The sequence below is a fragment of the Elgaria multicarinata genome, chromosome 17 (genome assembly GCF_023053635.1).
Source record: "Elgaria multicarinata webbii isolate HBS135686 ecotype San Diego chromosome 17, rElgMul1.1.pri, whole genome shotgun sequence".
In the NCBI taxonomy this organism is placed as follows: domain Eukaryota; kingdom Metazoa; phylum Chordata; class Lepidosauria; order Squamata; family Anguidae; genus Elgaria; species Elgaria multicarinata.
In genome coordinates this window covers 11,274,831-11,292,386 of record NC_086187.1, presented here as the reverse complement: position 1 = coordinate 11,292,386, position 17,556 = coordinate 11,274,831, and the positions used below count along the sequence as shown (strand labels likewise).

The window sequence follows — 17,556 nt, the reverse complement described above, 5'->3', positions numbered from 1 at the left end:
TCAGAAGCCATAGTAGAGGAATCCTCCAACAGCTGCTACAGCCACAGCAGTGTTATGAGAAGAACATCCGTCTGCAACGAAAACAACCATTTGGGTATCAAAGGGGCAATGGGAGTCTAGGGTGTCATTAATCTGCATAGTGCTTTAGAGAGGGCAGGTTTCTGCCCGGAGGAAAATACAATGTGAAATCCATCATCACCTGGGAAGCAATGATGGAAAGAGAAAGAAGTGGAGGGACAGGTCAACAAAGGAAGGACAGTTGTTGATTCCAATCACTGCCACTTAAACTTAATTACAGTAGTTTTACCAGCCTGGTGCCCTCCAGATGTTCAGAGCTTCAACGGCCATCAGTCCCAGCCAATATGGCCAATGGAAAGGAGTGAGGGGAGGTGTGATCCAAAACATCTGGAAGGAACCAGGTTGTGGAAGGCTGAAGTAGGTTCTGGGAAGTGGCCTTCATGGGAAAAGGTGGAGTTTGAAGAGGGTTTCGAAGGAGGTCCAGGAGATGTCGCTTAGGGTGGCCATATGGAAAGGAGGACATGGCTCCTGTATCTTTAACAGTTGTGTATCTGGTCAAGAGGACAGGGTACTCTTTAACGGTTGTGATAAAGATGGATAATTTCACCAGGTGCTGCATGCATACAAATGACACCTGCTGAAATTCCCTTTTGTACACAACTGTTAAAGATACAAGGATCCCTGTCCTCCTTTCCATCGGGTCATATTACATAGGATTGCACTGTTGTGCTGCTCTTCTATATTTACTGACTTGGGAGTAAGCCCTGTTGAACTCAACAGGAATTACTTCTAAGTAGACATCTAAAAGCTTTGCCATCAATCTTTCAAGGCCGGTAACTATCATCTGCAATTTGCCATTCATTGTCAAATGAATGTTCAGACGGCATGCTAAGCTATGGTTCGGCCACTAATCCCTTCGGAGCAAATGGTTAGTGAGCATGTTTAAACCATGATTATTTAGCCACCATAGTTAGGAATGGTTCACATGACATGAGCCATAACATTTAGCTCAAAAATATTTAACCACTGTGGCTTAGCAAGTCATCTGAACAGGGTAATTTTGTTGTCTATTGGAATTCTTGTTCCTCATAAGATATCATGAGCATGGTCAAAAATGTGGACAACTGCTGTCCCTAATAGGGTTCATTATGAACCACATTCTCAAAATATTGACAATACATTAAAAAAATGGCCCGAATAAGTGGATCCAGTTTAAAGCTTCAGATCAGTATATTAGGAAAAACATAACTTTCTTAGCAACAGTGGTCTTACACACACAGAAGCACACAAGCTACTAATAGCTTTACCTTCAAGAATTTTCTCTCCTCTCTTAACTCTTTGGGATCTTCTGGTAGGCTCTTCCCATACCTTCTCAGAGGAAGTTTCATTTCCTTCAAAGACAGAATAAGTGCTTTAGCATGAGGGTCCTCCTTTAATCACCAGCTTCCAAGGTGCACATTGCAATCCTGAACATGATTACTCTGAAGCAAGTCCCATTGAGCCCAATGGGGCTGCCTCCCAGGTTGAGTATAGGGGGGCATCTCTACAGTGCTGCTTTTGCTACTGATTTTCCCCAAAACCTGCAGCAACAAAAGTGTTACATGGCAGGAGCGAGCACAGAAAAAAATCACAGTGCTGAAGTCACATGGCGGTAATGCGCAACAAATATTGGGTGAAAAGCATTTCCTAGAGATTAGACTCCCTTCAGGTGGGAAGGGATGTTTATTGCTTGAATAAAGCTTTGTGGATTACTTTGCAGACCTCGTTATGGTCTCCCAAGGAGGCGGGAGGTCAAGAGAAACACGACAGCTTGTCTTTTCAAGAAGAATGGAAAGCCCTTTCCCAAAATGTGCTATCTTCAGAGAAACTGGTTGTGATGCAGCTGCTGACGAGATGCCAGCTGGGCAGACTTTCTTTCACCTTCCTTTAGCTCTGCCCATTTTAGTCTGCGGCATACTCTAGGATCGGCTAACCTCTCTCTGCCTTCCATTCGGAAGAATACTGGCTTCTCACTGACTGTGTGTCGTTTACACATGAGGAGATAAGCTCTGGAGAAGATTCATTCCCAGCTAGTGAAGAGCCCGGGAGAGCTGTCTCCTCCACTGGTAAAATCTAGCATGTTTTCTGGCTCCGTCTCCTCTACTTCAGAGTCTGATTCTGATGGATCACCTGAAACACCTTCCCCCAACCCAAGGGGAGCAGGGCGAGACATGACAATTACCTAACTGTACCTCTGGGATTCTCTCTCCAATGCAGCCCTCTCAAGGTCTGGACCTAAAAAATACTAGATAAGGGATTCCTGAAGTCTATGGGTGCTTCTGGAGCAGCCTTAAGGGCAGCCCCACACAGAGCACATTGCAGTACTCCAACCCTAACAACATTTCAGGGTTTTTTTCTTCACCCCGTCCAAGCCTTGAGCGCACTGATACATCTCTCTTATTTCTCAGTACCCCCTTTTTGGCTACATATAGCTATCAAACTTGGCACATAAGTTTGCTATAAATGAAACAGAACTTAATAACACGCCCCATATAAAATATCACTGCCCATACATTAGCACAGCATTCTGGTTCTTCTACATTGAATGTGTCGACAGTGGTACCCACTGGACTTCCACTCACCATACATCCAGAAGCATCCTTTTTCTGGCTTCTGCCAGCTGAGAATGAGATCCAGCCAACGAGACTTGTAGAAATCGGAGAACCCAGACAGGCCGCAAAAAAAAACTGCAGAGGGGAATGCAAACACATCCGTGATGTTGCTAGCAAACCTTGGAGGGAACAAATCTAAAGAAAACAGCTGCTTTCAGGGTGAAGAAGGGACTGGAATTCTTGCACGTTTGAGAAGAGATCACGTACTGTTTTCGGTGAAGAGGTCTCTATCGAAGTTTAGGAGAGCTTGATTTTCAGCGTCGACGTTGATTTGCATCATCAAATTACAGAAAATGTCCTTATAATACTGAGCATCGAGGAACAGACGATCCAAGCATCCTTTCTGGATATGGAAGGACAGGTGTGTGGAGGGGGAAAAAAGAAAACAGCTGCCCTTCATATGGGACAGTTTCATTTTGGAAGGGCAGTCATTTGGAGGTCCCTGCCTGACAGCATCTCCACAGATCATCTAGTAGGTCTCTTGTAAAACAGGGGGAGAGAGCATGTTTGCAAAAAGCATTCCCTCCTCTCATGTAACTGCCTCCTTCATAGGGAGGAGAGAAAGAGAGAGGCGGCAGTGGCTACATGAACTGTTAATTAAGGTATAGCATCAATAAAGCTTAAAGTCATATGGGAAGGTGGGGGAAGGTTACACCTAAGCATTTTAATTTCCAAGCAAAGTATAAAGTGTTGGTCATCATCTTTAAAAGCCCTAAATGGTTTGGGTCCAGGCTACCTGTGGGATCGCCTTCTCCTATACAATCCACCCCACAGACTCAGGTCCTCTGGGAAGAACTTCCTTCAGCCAGCCAAAACTAGATTAACAACTGTTACCCAGAGGACCTTCTCTTCTGCTGCTCCCAGACTGTGGAATGGCCTGCTGGAGGAGACTCGTCAACTTAACAGTCTACTAACATTCAAGAAAGCTATAAAGACAGATCTCTTCCGGCAGGCCTATCCAGTGGAATTTTAAGATGTTTTTAGAATGTTTTTTAAGGATGTTTTAACAATGTATATTATGTTTTAAATTAGTTTTATGTATTTTACAATTTATTGTTCTTCCCCGTCTCGATCAAAATGGAGAAGAGGGTAAGAAAATAATAATAATAATAATAATAATAATAATAATAATAATAATAATAATATATTTAGGGTGACCATGTGGAAAGGAGGACCGGGCTCCTGAATCTTTAACAGTTGTATAGAAAAGGGAATTTCAGCAGGTGCCATTTGGATGCATGCAGCACCTGGTGAAATTCCCCCCTCATCACAACAGTTAAACCTGCAGGAGTCCTGCCCAGAGAGCTGGAATACATAGAATAGTAGCCATATAAGGCCATCAAGTCCAACCCTCTGTTCAATGCAGGAATCCACCTTAAAGCATACCAACATCTTCAGCTGGAATAAATGCCTGACATGTAATGGAGTTCAACCTATTTCCTTCATTTGCATTCTTCCAGCTATTTCACTGTTCACTTACCTTCCATCTTTTCACAGGGGTAAATGGGGACGGCTAACTTCTTACCATCTCTGCGATCAGGAAGTAGAAAAGTTGATGGGAGAGATTATAATCGGAGCAATGGGTTTTCATCATAAGGGTTCTGCAGTTATCTGGTACAAAGCAAGACGCACCACCATCCTTCCTGTGGAAAAGCAGGATATCAGAAAATTGCAAAAGCCGGGAATAACTGCTACATTACAGAAAATCTATGCTTTTGTGTTACATCGCCTGCAAAGGGTTGATGATGCATTGGGCATTGGTGGTATAAAGCCATTATAAATCTGTCGTGTATCCATGGCCAGAGCTGTTATTACTCATTGCATACAGGAACATTTTATTGCATGTTAGTGTATGAGCATTGTATTACAGTGAGTCAATTGGACTACAACTCTGCACCTGGCACACCTTCACATATTGTACAATTTTTTATGGTTAAAAAGAGGAATTAGCTTGTGCGGTGGAACTATCCTTCTCTAGGGTATCCTATCTCCACCACCAATTATGGAAGGACCACCCTTCACTATGGTATCCCAGTTGCTATCACCATCAAATGTGATGAAGCCATGTAGGTTTATTAATTTATTTGATTTGTACCCCACTTTTCTTCCAAGAAAAATGGCTCTGAAGGCAACTTAGGTTTTCCACTGCTTTCCCCTTCAAATATTTTGAGACTACAGAACTCCGTGCCACAAGGCAATCTCAAGCATAAAACACCTTTATCACAAAATTGCAGTTTGTCAATAAGGTCGAGAACTTCATCTTTGATCACCAATTTTGGCCTCTGATCCTCAGACTCCCTTCCTGGAAACATCAGATGTAGAATACCTACATCTTCATTGCAGAAGATGTAGGTATTTGTCCTACATCTTCTGCAATGAAGACAGATGAAAAGAATTCACTCAGCTTCTCTGCAATCTCCTCTAGTTCTCCTTTAACTCTGTTGTCATCCTATGGTCTAACTGCCTCCATAGCTTGTTTCCTGCTTCTGATATTATAAAAGAATTCTTTATTGTTGGCCTTGATGCTGTTATCAATATGCTTCTCAAAATTATTATTATTATTATTATTATTATTATTATTTAACTCTCATTGTATGTTTGCATAGCCTTTGTGCAAGCTTGTGCTCCCTTTCATTTTCCTCACTTGGGCAAGACATCCATTTTCTGAACAAAGTCGTCTTCTCTCTAATAGCTTCCTTCACACTGCTTGTTAACCATGCCACTGACCTTTTGGCCTTGGCGTTTCCTGCGGTATACATTCTTTTATTATTGTAGTTTTGAGTAACCTCCAAGCATTTCCGAAGGGATTTAACCTTCTGGAAACCCCCTTTCAATTTCCTTTTTACCACTTCCCTCATGGATTAAAGCTCAAAGGCTGCTTGTAAAAGTGGCCACAAAAATCAAGCAACGGCTTTGAATCTGATTAGAAAAAGCGAACTGAGGAGTTTCCTAGCTGGCTTGTGAATCGGACTAGAAAAAGTAGGATTTCCTGCTTCATAGTAACTATGTTTACATGGTAGTATGGCTGCAGTCTACTTACCATGTGCTGCAGGCACCCTTTTGTTAAAATTTAAACACACACACACCAATGTGAGTGCCAAAAACATTGCTTAGAAGCATTGGCTTCCACATGTCAGGAGGAGGGGTGTGTGGGTACTGTCATGTGTAACCCTACTGCCCCTGTTTTGGGAAAAGATGTTTCAGGTAATCAATCAGAATCATATTCAGAACTAGAAGACACAGCGCCAGGCACCAGCCAGCCTGTACCAGTGGTGGAGGAAGCTCTTACGGGCGATTCCCCAGCTGGGAGTCAGCCCTCTTCAGAGCTTACTTCCTCAAGGCCAAATCCTACACACTCGGTGGGAAGTGAGGTTTGTTCTGGAGGTGAGAGTCCCAACAAGCTAGCTGACGTTAGGGTCTGCCAGAAGCTCAAACGCAAAGTGCGGAAGGAAGGCATGAGAAAGTCAGCTCGATTACGCCAGAACCTGTTTCCGAACCAAGCTCCCTGAAGTTACGGGCGTTTAGCAAGTAGTTTCTTATTCTTCTTGAGCAGACAATTGTCTTGCTTAGTTTGCATAGAGTTTCCAAGAGGTTAGACTCTCTTCAGGTAGAAGAGACGTTTGTTGCTTAATAAAAACTTTGTAGATTGCTTAGCAAGCCTCGTCATTTGCCTCCCATCAAGTTCTGAGAAACACGACAGGTACCATGATGAAACAGGGGCCCTTTCTACACCTAAGGATCATCCGAGGGAAATGGAGGGATCATCCCTGCCTGCTCCCAGGATCCCCTGGGAGCACAGGGACGATCCCGGGGGAAAAGGCAGGTGTAGAAATGGCCACAGCGGGATGCACAAGCCCAAAGAGCACTAGGAGCAGGGACCATCACTGGAAGTTCCACCTTGATCTTACAGCAATTTAGCAGCATTGGGGGCCTTTCACCTGGATGCACCGCAGGGATGAGGGAGAGAAAAACCAAATTCCCACCTTGTTCCTAGCAGCTGCGAGATGCAATCATCACTCGTTTTCCAGCTCAGACATGAGCCATTTGTTTGGGAGAAAGCCAGAGAAGTGTTGATCTGACTCCATCGATGAGGAACCTTCCAAAACCCTGAGCTTAAAAGTGGCCCAATTCCTTTAAACAAATGAGGAAAGAGACAGAGGGCTCATCTACACCAAGCAGATATTCCACTATGAAAGTGGTATGAAAGCAGGATATAAAAGGCAGGAGCCACACGACTGCTTTATAGTGGTACTGAAGTGCACTGAAACCTGTTGGGGCCCATTGACACAGACCATATACTGCTTTCATGCCACTTTCATAGTGTTATATCCTGCTTGGTGTAGATGTATTATGGGCCCCAACAGGTGTCGGTGCACTTCAGTACCACTACAAAGAAGTAGTGTAGATCCTGCAGTGCACTTCAATATCACTATAAAGCAGTAGTGTGGCTCCTGCCTTTTATATACCGCTTTCATCGTGGAATATCCTGCCTGGTGTAGATGAGCCCAGAGGTTGCTTAGCCATTTCAGATTAATTTGCCACGGCTTTAGACTTCATACATTGTATGTCAGTGTTTTTTAAAAATATTATTAGTCACCGCCTCTGCTTACACACTCAGAGTTTACACATGTATGGCTGCTGTTTCATATAATTTACGCATTGCCACCATGCAGCCATCTCGGAGTTTTCATTGCATACAGACAGCCCCGGGATTCCTGATAACACAAAAGTTTGCACATTCTCTTGATCCTTGCTACACTGATACATCTATGAATCTATTATCTTGTTGGCTTCCATCTCTGATTTGATTTCAATTTCATCTGTTACCTTCATCCTTGATCCGAGGACAAAACCAGAAAACGTGGGCCATGTTTACAGTAGACCTTCTACATTTCCAACACTGATTATCAGCTTTATGATAAACATGGTGAAGCCTTAACCAGAGATTATAGATATTTTAAGACCGTTGTCTCCCTGAACTCTTCCTGAACCACATCCCTACCACTGAAATGACGTTTCTGTCCTACCTCTGTATGGACCTGGAGTGTGCTGTGCCAGAGAATGCTTTGCTTTCTTGATCAAAGTGAACACTTTCTCCTCCAGGCGTTCCACTCGTTCTCGCTCTGTCTTTATTCCAGGCTCTGCATCCCATTTCTCCAATGTGCCACTCAAATAAACTGGATATTTGCAGAGGGAAAGGACTTGTTTAGCATCAAGGGGAGAGTAGAGAGATAAAGTTCTTCACGATGCAACCACAACATGCAGAAACCATGACGTTTGGGGCAAGGGGCAACGTTTTGGCCTTCAACCCCATCATTACTAGACAGGGATGATGGGAGTTGGAGGCCAAAACATCTGGAGGGACAGATGTTGCAGGTATTGGAGTGCTGATCCAACATCATAGAATATAAGGGGGAGCAATCCAATGGTCCATGAGGGAGCATCTCAGCAACGTATGGTTTTTTGGATCCTTCCTCCCGATGCAATAGACACTCCTGTGGCTAAGGGAGGGAAGTACTTCTTCACACAGTGCATAGTTAAATTATGGGATTCACTTCTACAAGATTTAGTGATCGCCACCAATTTGGATGGCTTTAAAAGGGTGTGGGATGAATTCCTGGAGGAGAAAGCTATCAATGGCTACTAGGCCTGATGGTTGTGTGCTATCTCCAGTATTTGAGGCAGTAAGCTTGTGTGCACCAGTTGCTGGGGAACATGGGTGGGAGGGTGCTGTTGCACCATGTCCTGCTTTGTTGGTCCCTGGTCGACAGCTGGTTGGCCACTGTGTGAACAGAGTGCTGGACTAGATGGACCCTTGGTCTGATCCAGCAGGGCTCTTCTGATGTTCTTAGAGAGATTCTGATGTCTTATCCCTCCTCTTGTTCACTCCCCTGCCCCCTCAGCCATCGCAAAAGCAACCTTGAAAGGCCTCCTAGAGGTAAAAAAAAAAAGGAGTGTTCCAGTTGGAAGAAATGGAGGAGTCTGTTGGATAATAGGAACAATTCCGGATACTTTCCAGAGAATGTGTTGAATAGCCAATGTTGGCTTGAGTAAGTGTTTCTCTGAACCCACGATTTATTGGATGCTAACGATTGGCCACTCACGGAAGTTTTATTGGGAGATTCAGGATAGATAGAATCATAGAATAGTAGAGTTTGAAGGGGCCTATAAGGCCATTGAGTCCAACCCCCTGCTCAGTGTAGGAATCCACCTTAGTGCTGTGAAGTATTCCCATGCATCCTGTTTTAATTGTGCTTCTTAGCCAAAAGAAGTGTAATATTTTAGTACCCGTTTAAGAGCGAATCTTTTGTTGTTCTCCGAGCGGCCACTGGGGGTGCAGGATGATATATTTCTAAACTTCAAATTAAACAAATGCTTACATCTGCGCAAGTTTTAAAGATAAAGACACCAAAATTGGCACAGTAATAGATATTAAGGAGGGCTTTCAGCATACCAAATTTGAGTCAGATTGGGTCATCTGTTGATTTTTTAATGATTTTTTACATGATTTTTATTATTATTAAAGGATGTGCATATGCGCATCCTTAATTTAATATTTTTTTAAAATAAATTAAATTAGAAATGCGCATATGCGCATCCTTTAATAAAATTATTTTTTTTAAAAAAAAGTTTTTACTCGAGGTAGGTTGCATGTAATGCCACGGAAATAATGTTTTAAAAATGAGAAAGATTTAACATGTTCCGTTCACCAGGCATCCCTCGTGAGACAGACAACTCCGACAATCCACAAACCACTCTCTCTGAAGAACTCCCGCCACAAAGATTTGAAATTAAGAGCATTAACATTCTAAAGGAATGTTAGCTAGAAAGGCGGCGGAAAATACAAAAACAAGGAAGTGGGAGGCGCAGAGAAAGGACAGTCTGGGAATTGCAAGGATCATAGAAATGAGAAGAAGAAACAACACAGACAACGGGGCAACGAACAGTGCGCTCCGCAACAACGTTACAAGAAAAGTTAAGTAACGCTACTGAGCAACGGTATACAAGGTAGCGATACAAGTTACGTTACAAAGGCTCAAAAAATCGATATAAGCAGAAGTGTAGATTCACACACACAGAGAGAGAGTTACATGCCACAAACTCTTCTCCACCAATGTATTCCGCAACATTAATTTTATGAAGGTCATCAGCAAATAGATCTTTGGATCCCACAGCAACATGTTCCGTTGCAAGTTCATAACCCACGAGGGGTTTGTGCATCAGTAGGTACCATTGTGCTATCTGCTCAAAGAATACTGTGTACCTGTGCAAAGCAGAGGCAGGTGACTGTGTCGTTCCCAGACTTTGCGTTGTGGTTTGGCACTCTCCAGTTTCATGCACTGTTTTGGAGCAGCGTTCAGGTGCTGAATGGTTGTGATCATGGCTAAGCATTTCGTGAGCCACAAGCTCGAAGGAGTCTATATTGCAGTGACTCCGACTGAGTTGTTCCTGGATTTGTTACTTCCCTCGGATATCAAGGAGATCAAGAATTTCTTGATGCCTCCAAGAGACTCCTCACAAATTGGTTACCGCATAATTCATTTTCATCTATAGCAACTCAAAAGAAACGCGCAGTGATATAACCCCATATATTGAAATATGAATCAGTACTACCACCCCCATCGCTCATCATTTCCATACTGGGAGCCATGTCTTGCTCTAAGCAATCATACCACTGTGCAGTAACTAAATGTTCCTGTAGAGATTCACAGGACCACAGTTCATTTTAATCATGGCAATATACTACGCGTGCAACCATGGAATCATAGAATAGTTGAGTTGGAAGGGGCCTATAAGGCCATCGAGTCCAACCCCCTGCTCAGTGTGGGAATTCACCTCAAAGCTTCTGCTTTGGGCGGTATAAAAATGCAATACATAAAGGAGCTTCGGCTACTGGACAATGTAAAAATGCAATAAATCAATCAATAAAATAATAAACCATACCTGACAGATGGGAGAGCCCACCACCTCCCTAGGTAAAAGGTTCCATTGTCGTACTGCTCTAACAGTCAGGAAGTTTTTCCTGATGTCGAGCCAGGATCTGGCTTCCTGCAACTTGAGCCTATTATTCCGTGTCCTGTACCCTGGGAGGATCGAGAAGAGATCCTGGCCCTCCTCTGTGTGACATCCATTCAAGTCCTTGAAGAGTGCTCTCATGTCTCCCCTCAATCTTCTCTTCTCCAGGCTAAACATGCCCAGTTCTTTCAGTCTCTCTTCATAGGGCTTTGTTTCCAGACCCCTGATCATCCTGGTTGCCCTCCTCTGAACCCCCTCCAGCTCGTCTGCGTCCTTCTTGAATTGTGGAGCCCAGAACTGGATGCAATACTACTACTACTAACCTTAAAAATAGGTGGATGGGAAAATCCAAGGAACAACATGGTAAAAATGCTTCCTTCATCACCTCTCCAGAAATCACATAGTACAGAAAAAAACAACCAAATATTCTACTCTCCCTTCATGGGCTATGTCTCTGCACACGTGCACAGAAACACCAGGATTGCAAGGATGGGGAAATGTTTTTTTGTATGACAAATTATTAGAAAAAATATTTAGACTCAACCCAAGCCAGAGCATAATATGTACGCACAAACCATATTAACTTGAATTCTGCTTCCTGGACTCTGTTTGCATGCTAGACAATGGGGAAATTCACATAATTATGATCTCAGGAATTATGAAGTGACAAGCTATTTTTTCTTCTTCTCTTTGCTCCAATGAGGTTGTGCAGAAAGTTTCTTATAGCAATTTTTAAAAATGCATAAAACTCTGTGGACCACCGCAAAACTAGTTAAAAAATGGCTGAGAGCAGCCTTCACTGCCCTGCAGAGCCCAACACTAACACAGAACAGATATTCCCAACCCTCCAAAATAATTGTCTATCTCTGGCTGTTTCTACACCTGCCTTTTCCCCCAGGATTGTCCTCTCCTGGGATCATCCCTGTGCATCCAAATGACACACAGGGGATCCCAGGAGCAGGCAGGGACGACCCCTCCATTTGCCTGGGTTAATCCTTAGGTGTAGAAAGGGCCTCTAATTCTGAAAGTTTTGGGCATTCCTCAGAACAGGCAATGGCAGGGCAAGCTGAGTGCACATATGCGCATGAACACCACAAGTGAATCTGAAGGAGAAGAAAAATGGTTATAACAATAGTTGAGGAAATTCTGTTACAAAACACCATGGAAAACGCTGTAGAAACCAAACAGGGAAAGCACCGTGTGCCACAGGCAATTCAATAATGGAAGAGGAAAAACCCCGTGGTTTAGATTGGCTCCATATCAACCCAGCATCACCATTTTATCATTCCATTAAAGGCCAGCCAATACGCCCACAGCAGTGATGGATACTCTGTGTCAAGCTGTTCCAGGTACAAGGAGCAACATTCACTTCATCTTGCTGAGATTGTTGTGTTCATAAGGTCAAGCTCATGCAGTTCCATTTCTGCAGGAGCTTGAAATACATTTTTAAAATCTATATGAAAATGTGTACCTCTTTGTGCACTTTTTCCTTTATGTGTGCATTTTTCTGGTGCCAAGACTGCATCTTGTGGGAGTGAATTCTATAGTTAAGCTATGTGAAGAAGTCATCTATCCTGAATCTCCAACCGTTCAGCTTCATGGGATAACCCCTTGGGTTCTAGCTTTATGAAAGCAGAAGAAAAATGTCTCCCTATTCACATTCTCCACACCATGCATCATTTTATCTACCTCTATCATGTCAAGGCGCTGGAGCCTTCAAAGGGGAAATTGTTCCAGCCCCCTAGATCATTGTTGTTTTATATTTTTTTTATGGTTTTAAATTTTTAAATAAATTTTAGTTGGCCTTTTCTGAAAAAGCTCTTTGCTAGTGATCAGGTCAGGGTTGTGGCAAGCAAAAGTGGTCTGTCCCTGCTTCATCATCTCGCTGAGCAGAGAGGAACAGGGAAAGTGTGGGGAGTGGGAGAGAAAAGTGTGGGGTGGGTGGGAGAAAAAGAGAGAAGTGGGTCTCAGAAGGAGAGGACCCCCTTTGCTATAATGGGTTAATTTAATACAATATAGTTAAAAGCTTGTTGTAGTGTAGGCAAGTATTTGTTCTGAGTAGGGCCAGAGGGGGTGGGAGAAAGGCAAACTGAAAATAGCTTGTGGTTGCATAGCCATGATCCAGCAAAGATTAACCACTTAAAACCCCATTGATTTTAATGGAAGAACATTATGCTTGGTTGTGGGCATAGAAATCAATGGGACTTCCACGTGCTTAACTTTGGCTAGGCTAAGACTTTGAATGGAGAAAACTAATCAAGATTCACATTCCTCCTCCTCCTTCTCCTCCTCCTCCTCCGTGTTCCAGCATGGAAAAATCCTGTCTGGAAACACATTCACAAAACAGCTGTCTGGTTTTTGATGCTCAGACGGAAGGGCAGACCTCGCACGAAATACGTTTGAAAAACTGCGGCCACCTTTCCCAAATTGGGCCAATTCTACACCAAGCAGGATATAACACGTTGAACGGGGCTTGAAAACAGGATATGGAATGTGTCACGGGCCCCAATAGTTGTCAGTGCACTTCAATAATATTAGAAAGCAGTAGTGTAGATTCCTGCCCTGGTTGGAGTTGGACTACAACTCACACCATCCCCAGCAAGTATGGGCACCAGATTGGGGGAAGGCTGGGCTTTAAGACAGGAAGTAAAACGAGAGGGGAAGGAACTTGTAAAACAGGATTGAGGACGAATTTGCCAGCGATCCTGAAACACACTTTGCGGGGAATAAGATGGCTGTGAGTTGGTGGCTGCAACATATAAAATACAGGCCGCAACCGTGCAGCCCCGATGGAGTATATAGTGTGTATAGACAGGCTCTGAGTACCTGGCAATGCGTACCTTGTAGAACACAAAATCCTAGCACTACATCTGTATTGATCTGATCATATTGGTCCTCCAGGAATGACGTTGCTTTCTCCAGTGCAGACAGGATGAGATTCCTCCTGTCCACCTTATTACAACTGGACACATCCAGATACAGGAGGCCAATGAACAGCTGGAACAGCATCTTTGCTTTGCTTGAGGTTTGTGAGAAGCTGACGGGGACCAGTTGCTTCTTAGCAGCTGCTGGGCTGAGTGTCAGAGGATCCTTTCTGCTCCACAGTTTGAAAGCAGGATGCTATTTCTGCAAATACCTTTCGAGGGCACAGCTAACACACTTCAAGATATGTTTGCATTGTGCCTGGATATCCACGGACTGTTCTTCCAATGAATCCTTTTCACACATACCTTGGGGGGAAAAGAAACCCAAACATTTTCCACCAGATTAATTTGGGTGGGGTGGGAATGGACATTTTGGGAAAAACTGAAAAATAAGCAGAACTTTCTTTCTCTCTTTTTACAGACCTAAAGTAACTTTGTTGCTGTAGGGTAGTTTTTCCTCAACCTGGTGCCCTCCAGATATTTTGGACTTCAGGTTCTATCAGCCTCCGGCAGGACAGCCGATAGTCAGAATGCTGGCCATTGTAGTCCAAAACATCTGTAGAGCAACAGATTCCCAAAGTCATATTATGTATAACTTGGTTTGCTCATAGAATTATCATGCAAAATGGGTAAGGATTGCTTGAAATGGATCATGGATTAGTGACTGGTCAAGAGATGCGGGCCAGTGAGAAACATATCATTGGGAGTTGCTGCTTAGGTAGAAGTGTGAACAATTGGGATTTTTAGTTACCCACAATTAAGAAGCCAAAGTGAGCCCTGTTGTTTGTAGAAACAGCTATGTGTTGTGTATCATTGGGTGTGTAGAGAAAAGAAAATGGTGGTTATGTCAGCCAACAACGTTAAACTGGGTTTGTATTATGCCTGTTGCGGATTTATCAAAGTCCCAGCTCCTAATCATGGTTGGGAGACTTTATCTCACCTTGATTCTCTTCTTTTGCATGTAAACTCTTGAAATTCCATAACATTTTTGGTGATAACCGTTGTGAATATTATGTCTGTGCATTTACTCTAACCATGATTAGCTCCAAACCACACTTTACAACACTAGGATGACCCTATGAAAAGGAGGACAGGGCTCCTGTATCTTTAACAGTTGCATAGAAAAGGGAATTTCAGCAGGTGTCATTTGTATATATGGAGAACCTGGTGAAATTCCCTCTTCATCACAACAGTTAAAGCTGCAGGAGCTATTCTAGAGTGACCAGATTCAAAAGAGGGCAGGGCACCTGCAGCTGTAACTGTTGTGAGGAAGAGGAAATTCCACCAGGTTCCCCATATATACAAATGACACCTGCTGAAATTCTCTTTTCAATACAACTGTTAAAGATACAGGAGCCCTGTCCTCTTTTTCATATGGTCACCCTACGCAACACGCCCCTTCTCCATTGCTGATTCAAGTGGGTGAAGCTCAACAGAATTCCTGCACCCCAACAAACCATCCTATAGATGGCTCAGTTTTGCCCTCTGCTGGGATACTGGCTTCCACCGGTTTCTTTCATCCACCTGCCTCAAAGCTGGTTGAAGAAGGATGGCTGACTTGGTTGGCTATTGTTGTGGTCTGTGACTCCCTCCCAATTAACAGCTGGTTGAGCATGATCTCACTGCTTCAAGGGTATTTGTATGCTAGCATTGTACTCTCCAGACGTTTTAGATAACCCACCCACCCCTGTCATCCCTGGCCATTGGCCATACTGGCTGGGGCTCCAACCTGGTATCCTCCAGATGTTTTGGATTACAACCCATCATCCCCCATCATTGGCCATGTTGGCTGGGGCTAATGGGACCTGTAGTCAATAAATTCTGGAGAGTAACAGGTTGGGGAGGGAACACAAATGCCCCATTTCAGATTTGTCTATTAATGATAGACTTGACAATTCCTAACTGGAGGTATTCTCAACCCCCAGAATGTAGAAATATGTGAGGGAAAGCCCTCCAGGGTCTGGTAACCTCTCGTCCCGTCAAGACAAATTACCTCAAAACAAAGTATTTGTTCCGACTTACTTCATATCCATAAGTTCATAGCATTTCCATAAGCTCTTTTATAGATATTGGCATTATGGCTCTTAGCATCCAATTCAATTACAAGCTAGCATTATAGCCGGAAAGTAAACAAAGCATTACGGTTGCACCTATGCTCACTCAAGTGAAAAATAGTTGTTTCTCTTCTCAGTTTCCATAGACCTTACCCAATATTTTAAAATCCAATTTTATCAACTCTTTGCAGGCCCAAAATCCAAGCACTCCCCTTATTCTCTCTCCCTCTCTCAACCCCTTTTCCCATCCTCTTTTCATGGCTTCAGTACCTTTTTGCAATCCAGGCAACTCCTCCAAAGCATTATCAGAGAGTTTTCTGAAGGCGGTGAGAAACTCAGGGTGTTTTCATCTTCTACAAGTCATATTAACTGAACTGTCTCCACACAAGTACAAAACATCAGGCTCAGTTTTATGACCAGTCCTGAGGCTGGGCAAAGGGATGAAGAAAATGCTGCAATGCAAGATTAAAATTCTGGCCGATTACCAATCTCTTTAATAGTAAATGATTGACCATATGCACTGCAGTGTGTTTTAGGTAACATGTACTTCACATCTCTGTGTTCTAGCTCATGGGGAACATGGGCGGGAGGGTGCTGTTGCACCATGTCCTGCTTGTTCATCCCCGGCCAATGGCTGGTTGGCCACTGTGGGAACAGAGTGCTGGACTAGATGGACCCTTGGTCTGATCCAGCATAGCACTTCTTATGTTCTTACCTTATAAAGGGAGATTGCTAATTAATAGCCCAAGAGAGCCACATTTGTACTGAGTACAAAGACCAGTTATCATAGAATCATAGAATAGCAGAGTTGGAAGGGACCTACAAGGCCATCAAGTCCAACCCCCAGCTCAATGCAGGAATCCACCCTAAAGCATCCCTGACAGATGGTTGTCCAGCTGCCTCTTGAAGGCCTCTAGTGTGGGAGAGCCCACAACCTCCCTAGGTAACTGATTCCACCGTCGTACTGCTCTAACAGTCAGGACGTTTTTCCTGATGTCCAGCTGGAATCTGGCTTCCTTTAACTTGAGCCCGTTATTCTGTGTCCTGCACTCTGGGAAGATCAAGAAGAGATCCTGGCCCTCCTCTGTGAGACAACCTTTTAAGTATTTGAAGAGTGCTATCATGTCTCCCCTCAATCTTCTCTTCTCCAGTTCTTTCAGTCTCTCTTCATAAGTTCTGGGTGCCATATTTAATGAAGGACATTGACAAACTGGAGCACTTCCAGAGAAGTGTGACCAGGATGGTGAAAGGTCGGGAAACCAAGGGCTTCTCTAAATGAGCAATTTATAGCACACTCATGACTAGCTACTCATGGAAGTTTCTGGATAAATACAACAATAAAGCAAAGCAACTGGTGGTAGTATATATAGATAAAACAATAGTTGTTAATTTTTCAATCTATAACTCCCATAATTCCCAACTACTGGTCACGCTGGCATGGGCTTATGGGATCTGTAGTCTAAACACCTGGAGGGTACCTGTTTACTAATCTGTCTTTGGTGGTGTGCGAGTATGTATGTATTATAGTGCAACAGTTTGTTGCATGTCCTGCTTTAATAATAGTGATAGTAATGGGAATAGTAGTAGTAGCAGTACTACTACTACTACTACTACTACTGCCTTTGGATCATGTCAATAAGCCAGTGTGGTGTAGCGGCTAGAGTGATGGACTGGGAGTTGGGAGATCTGGTTTCTTGACCCCACTCAGCCATGAAAGCTCACTGGGTAGGGTGACCATGTGAAAAGGACCCCTGCCTAGGGTGACCATATGAAAAAGAAGACAGGGCTGCTGAAATTCCATTTTCAATACAACTGTTAAAGATACAGAAGCCCTGTCCTTTTCATATGGTCACCCTATTAAAACTCCACTTCTGCCTTTAGAGCATGTCAATA

At 43.5% G+C, this 17,556-nt stretch overlaps 1 protein-coding gene across 1 annotated transcript; it reads right to left on the bottom strand.

Annotated features, from left to right (window-relative positions):
* C17H16orf89 (chromosome 17 C16orf89 homolog) lies at positions 1-13,694 on the bottom strand. Its single transcript, XM_063143459.1, has 8 exons — positions 13,526-13,694; positions 7,697-7,846; positions 6,653-6,800; positions 4,195-4,312; positions 2,877-3,012; positions 2,640-2,744; positions 1,326-1,409; positions 1-71 (listed from the first exon to the last, which is right to left on the bottom strand). Exons 1-8 carry the CDS (start codon positions 13,692-13,694, stop codon positions 1-3), a joined length of 981 nt encoding a protein of 326 aa, XP_062999529.1.
* Between the last annotated feature and the right edge of the window lie 3,862 nt (positions 13,695-17,556).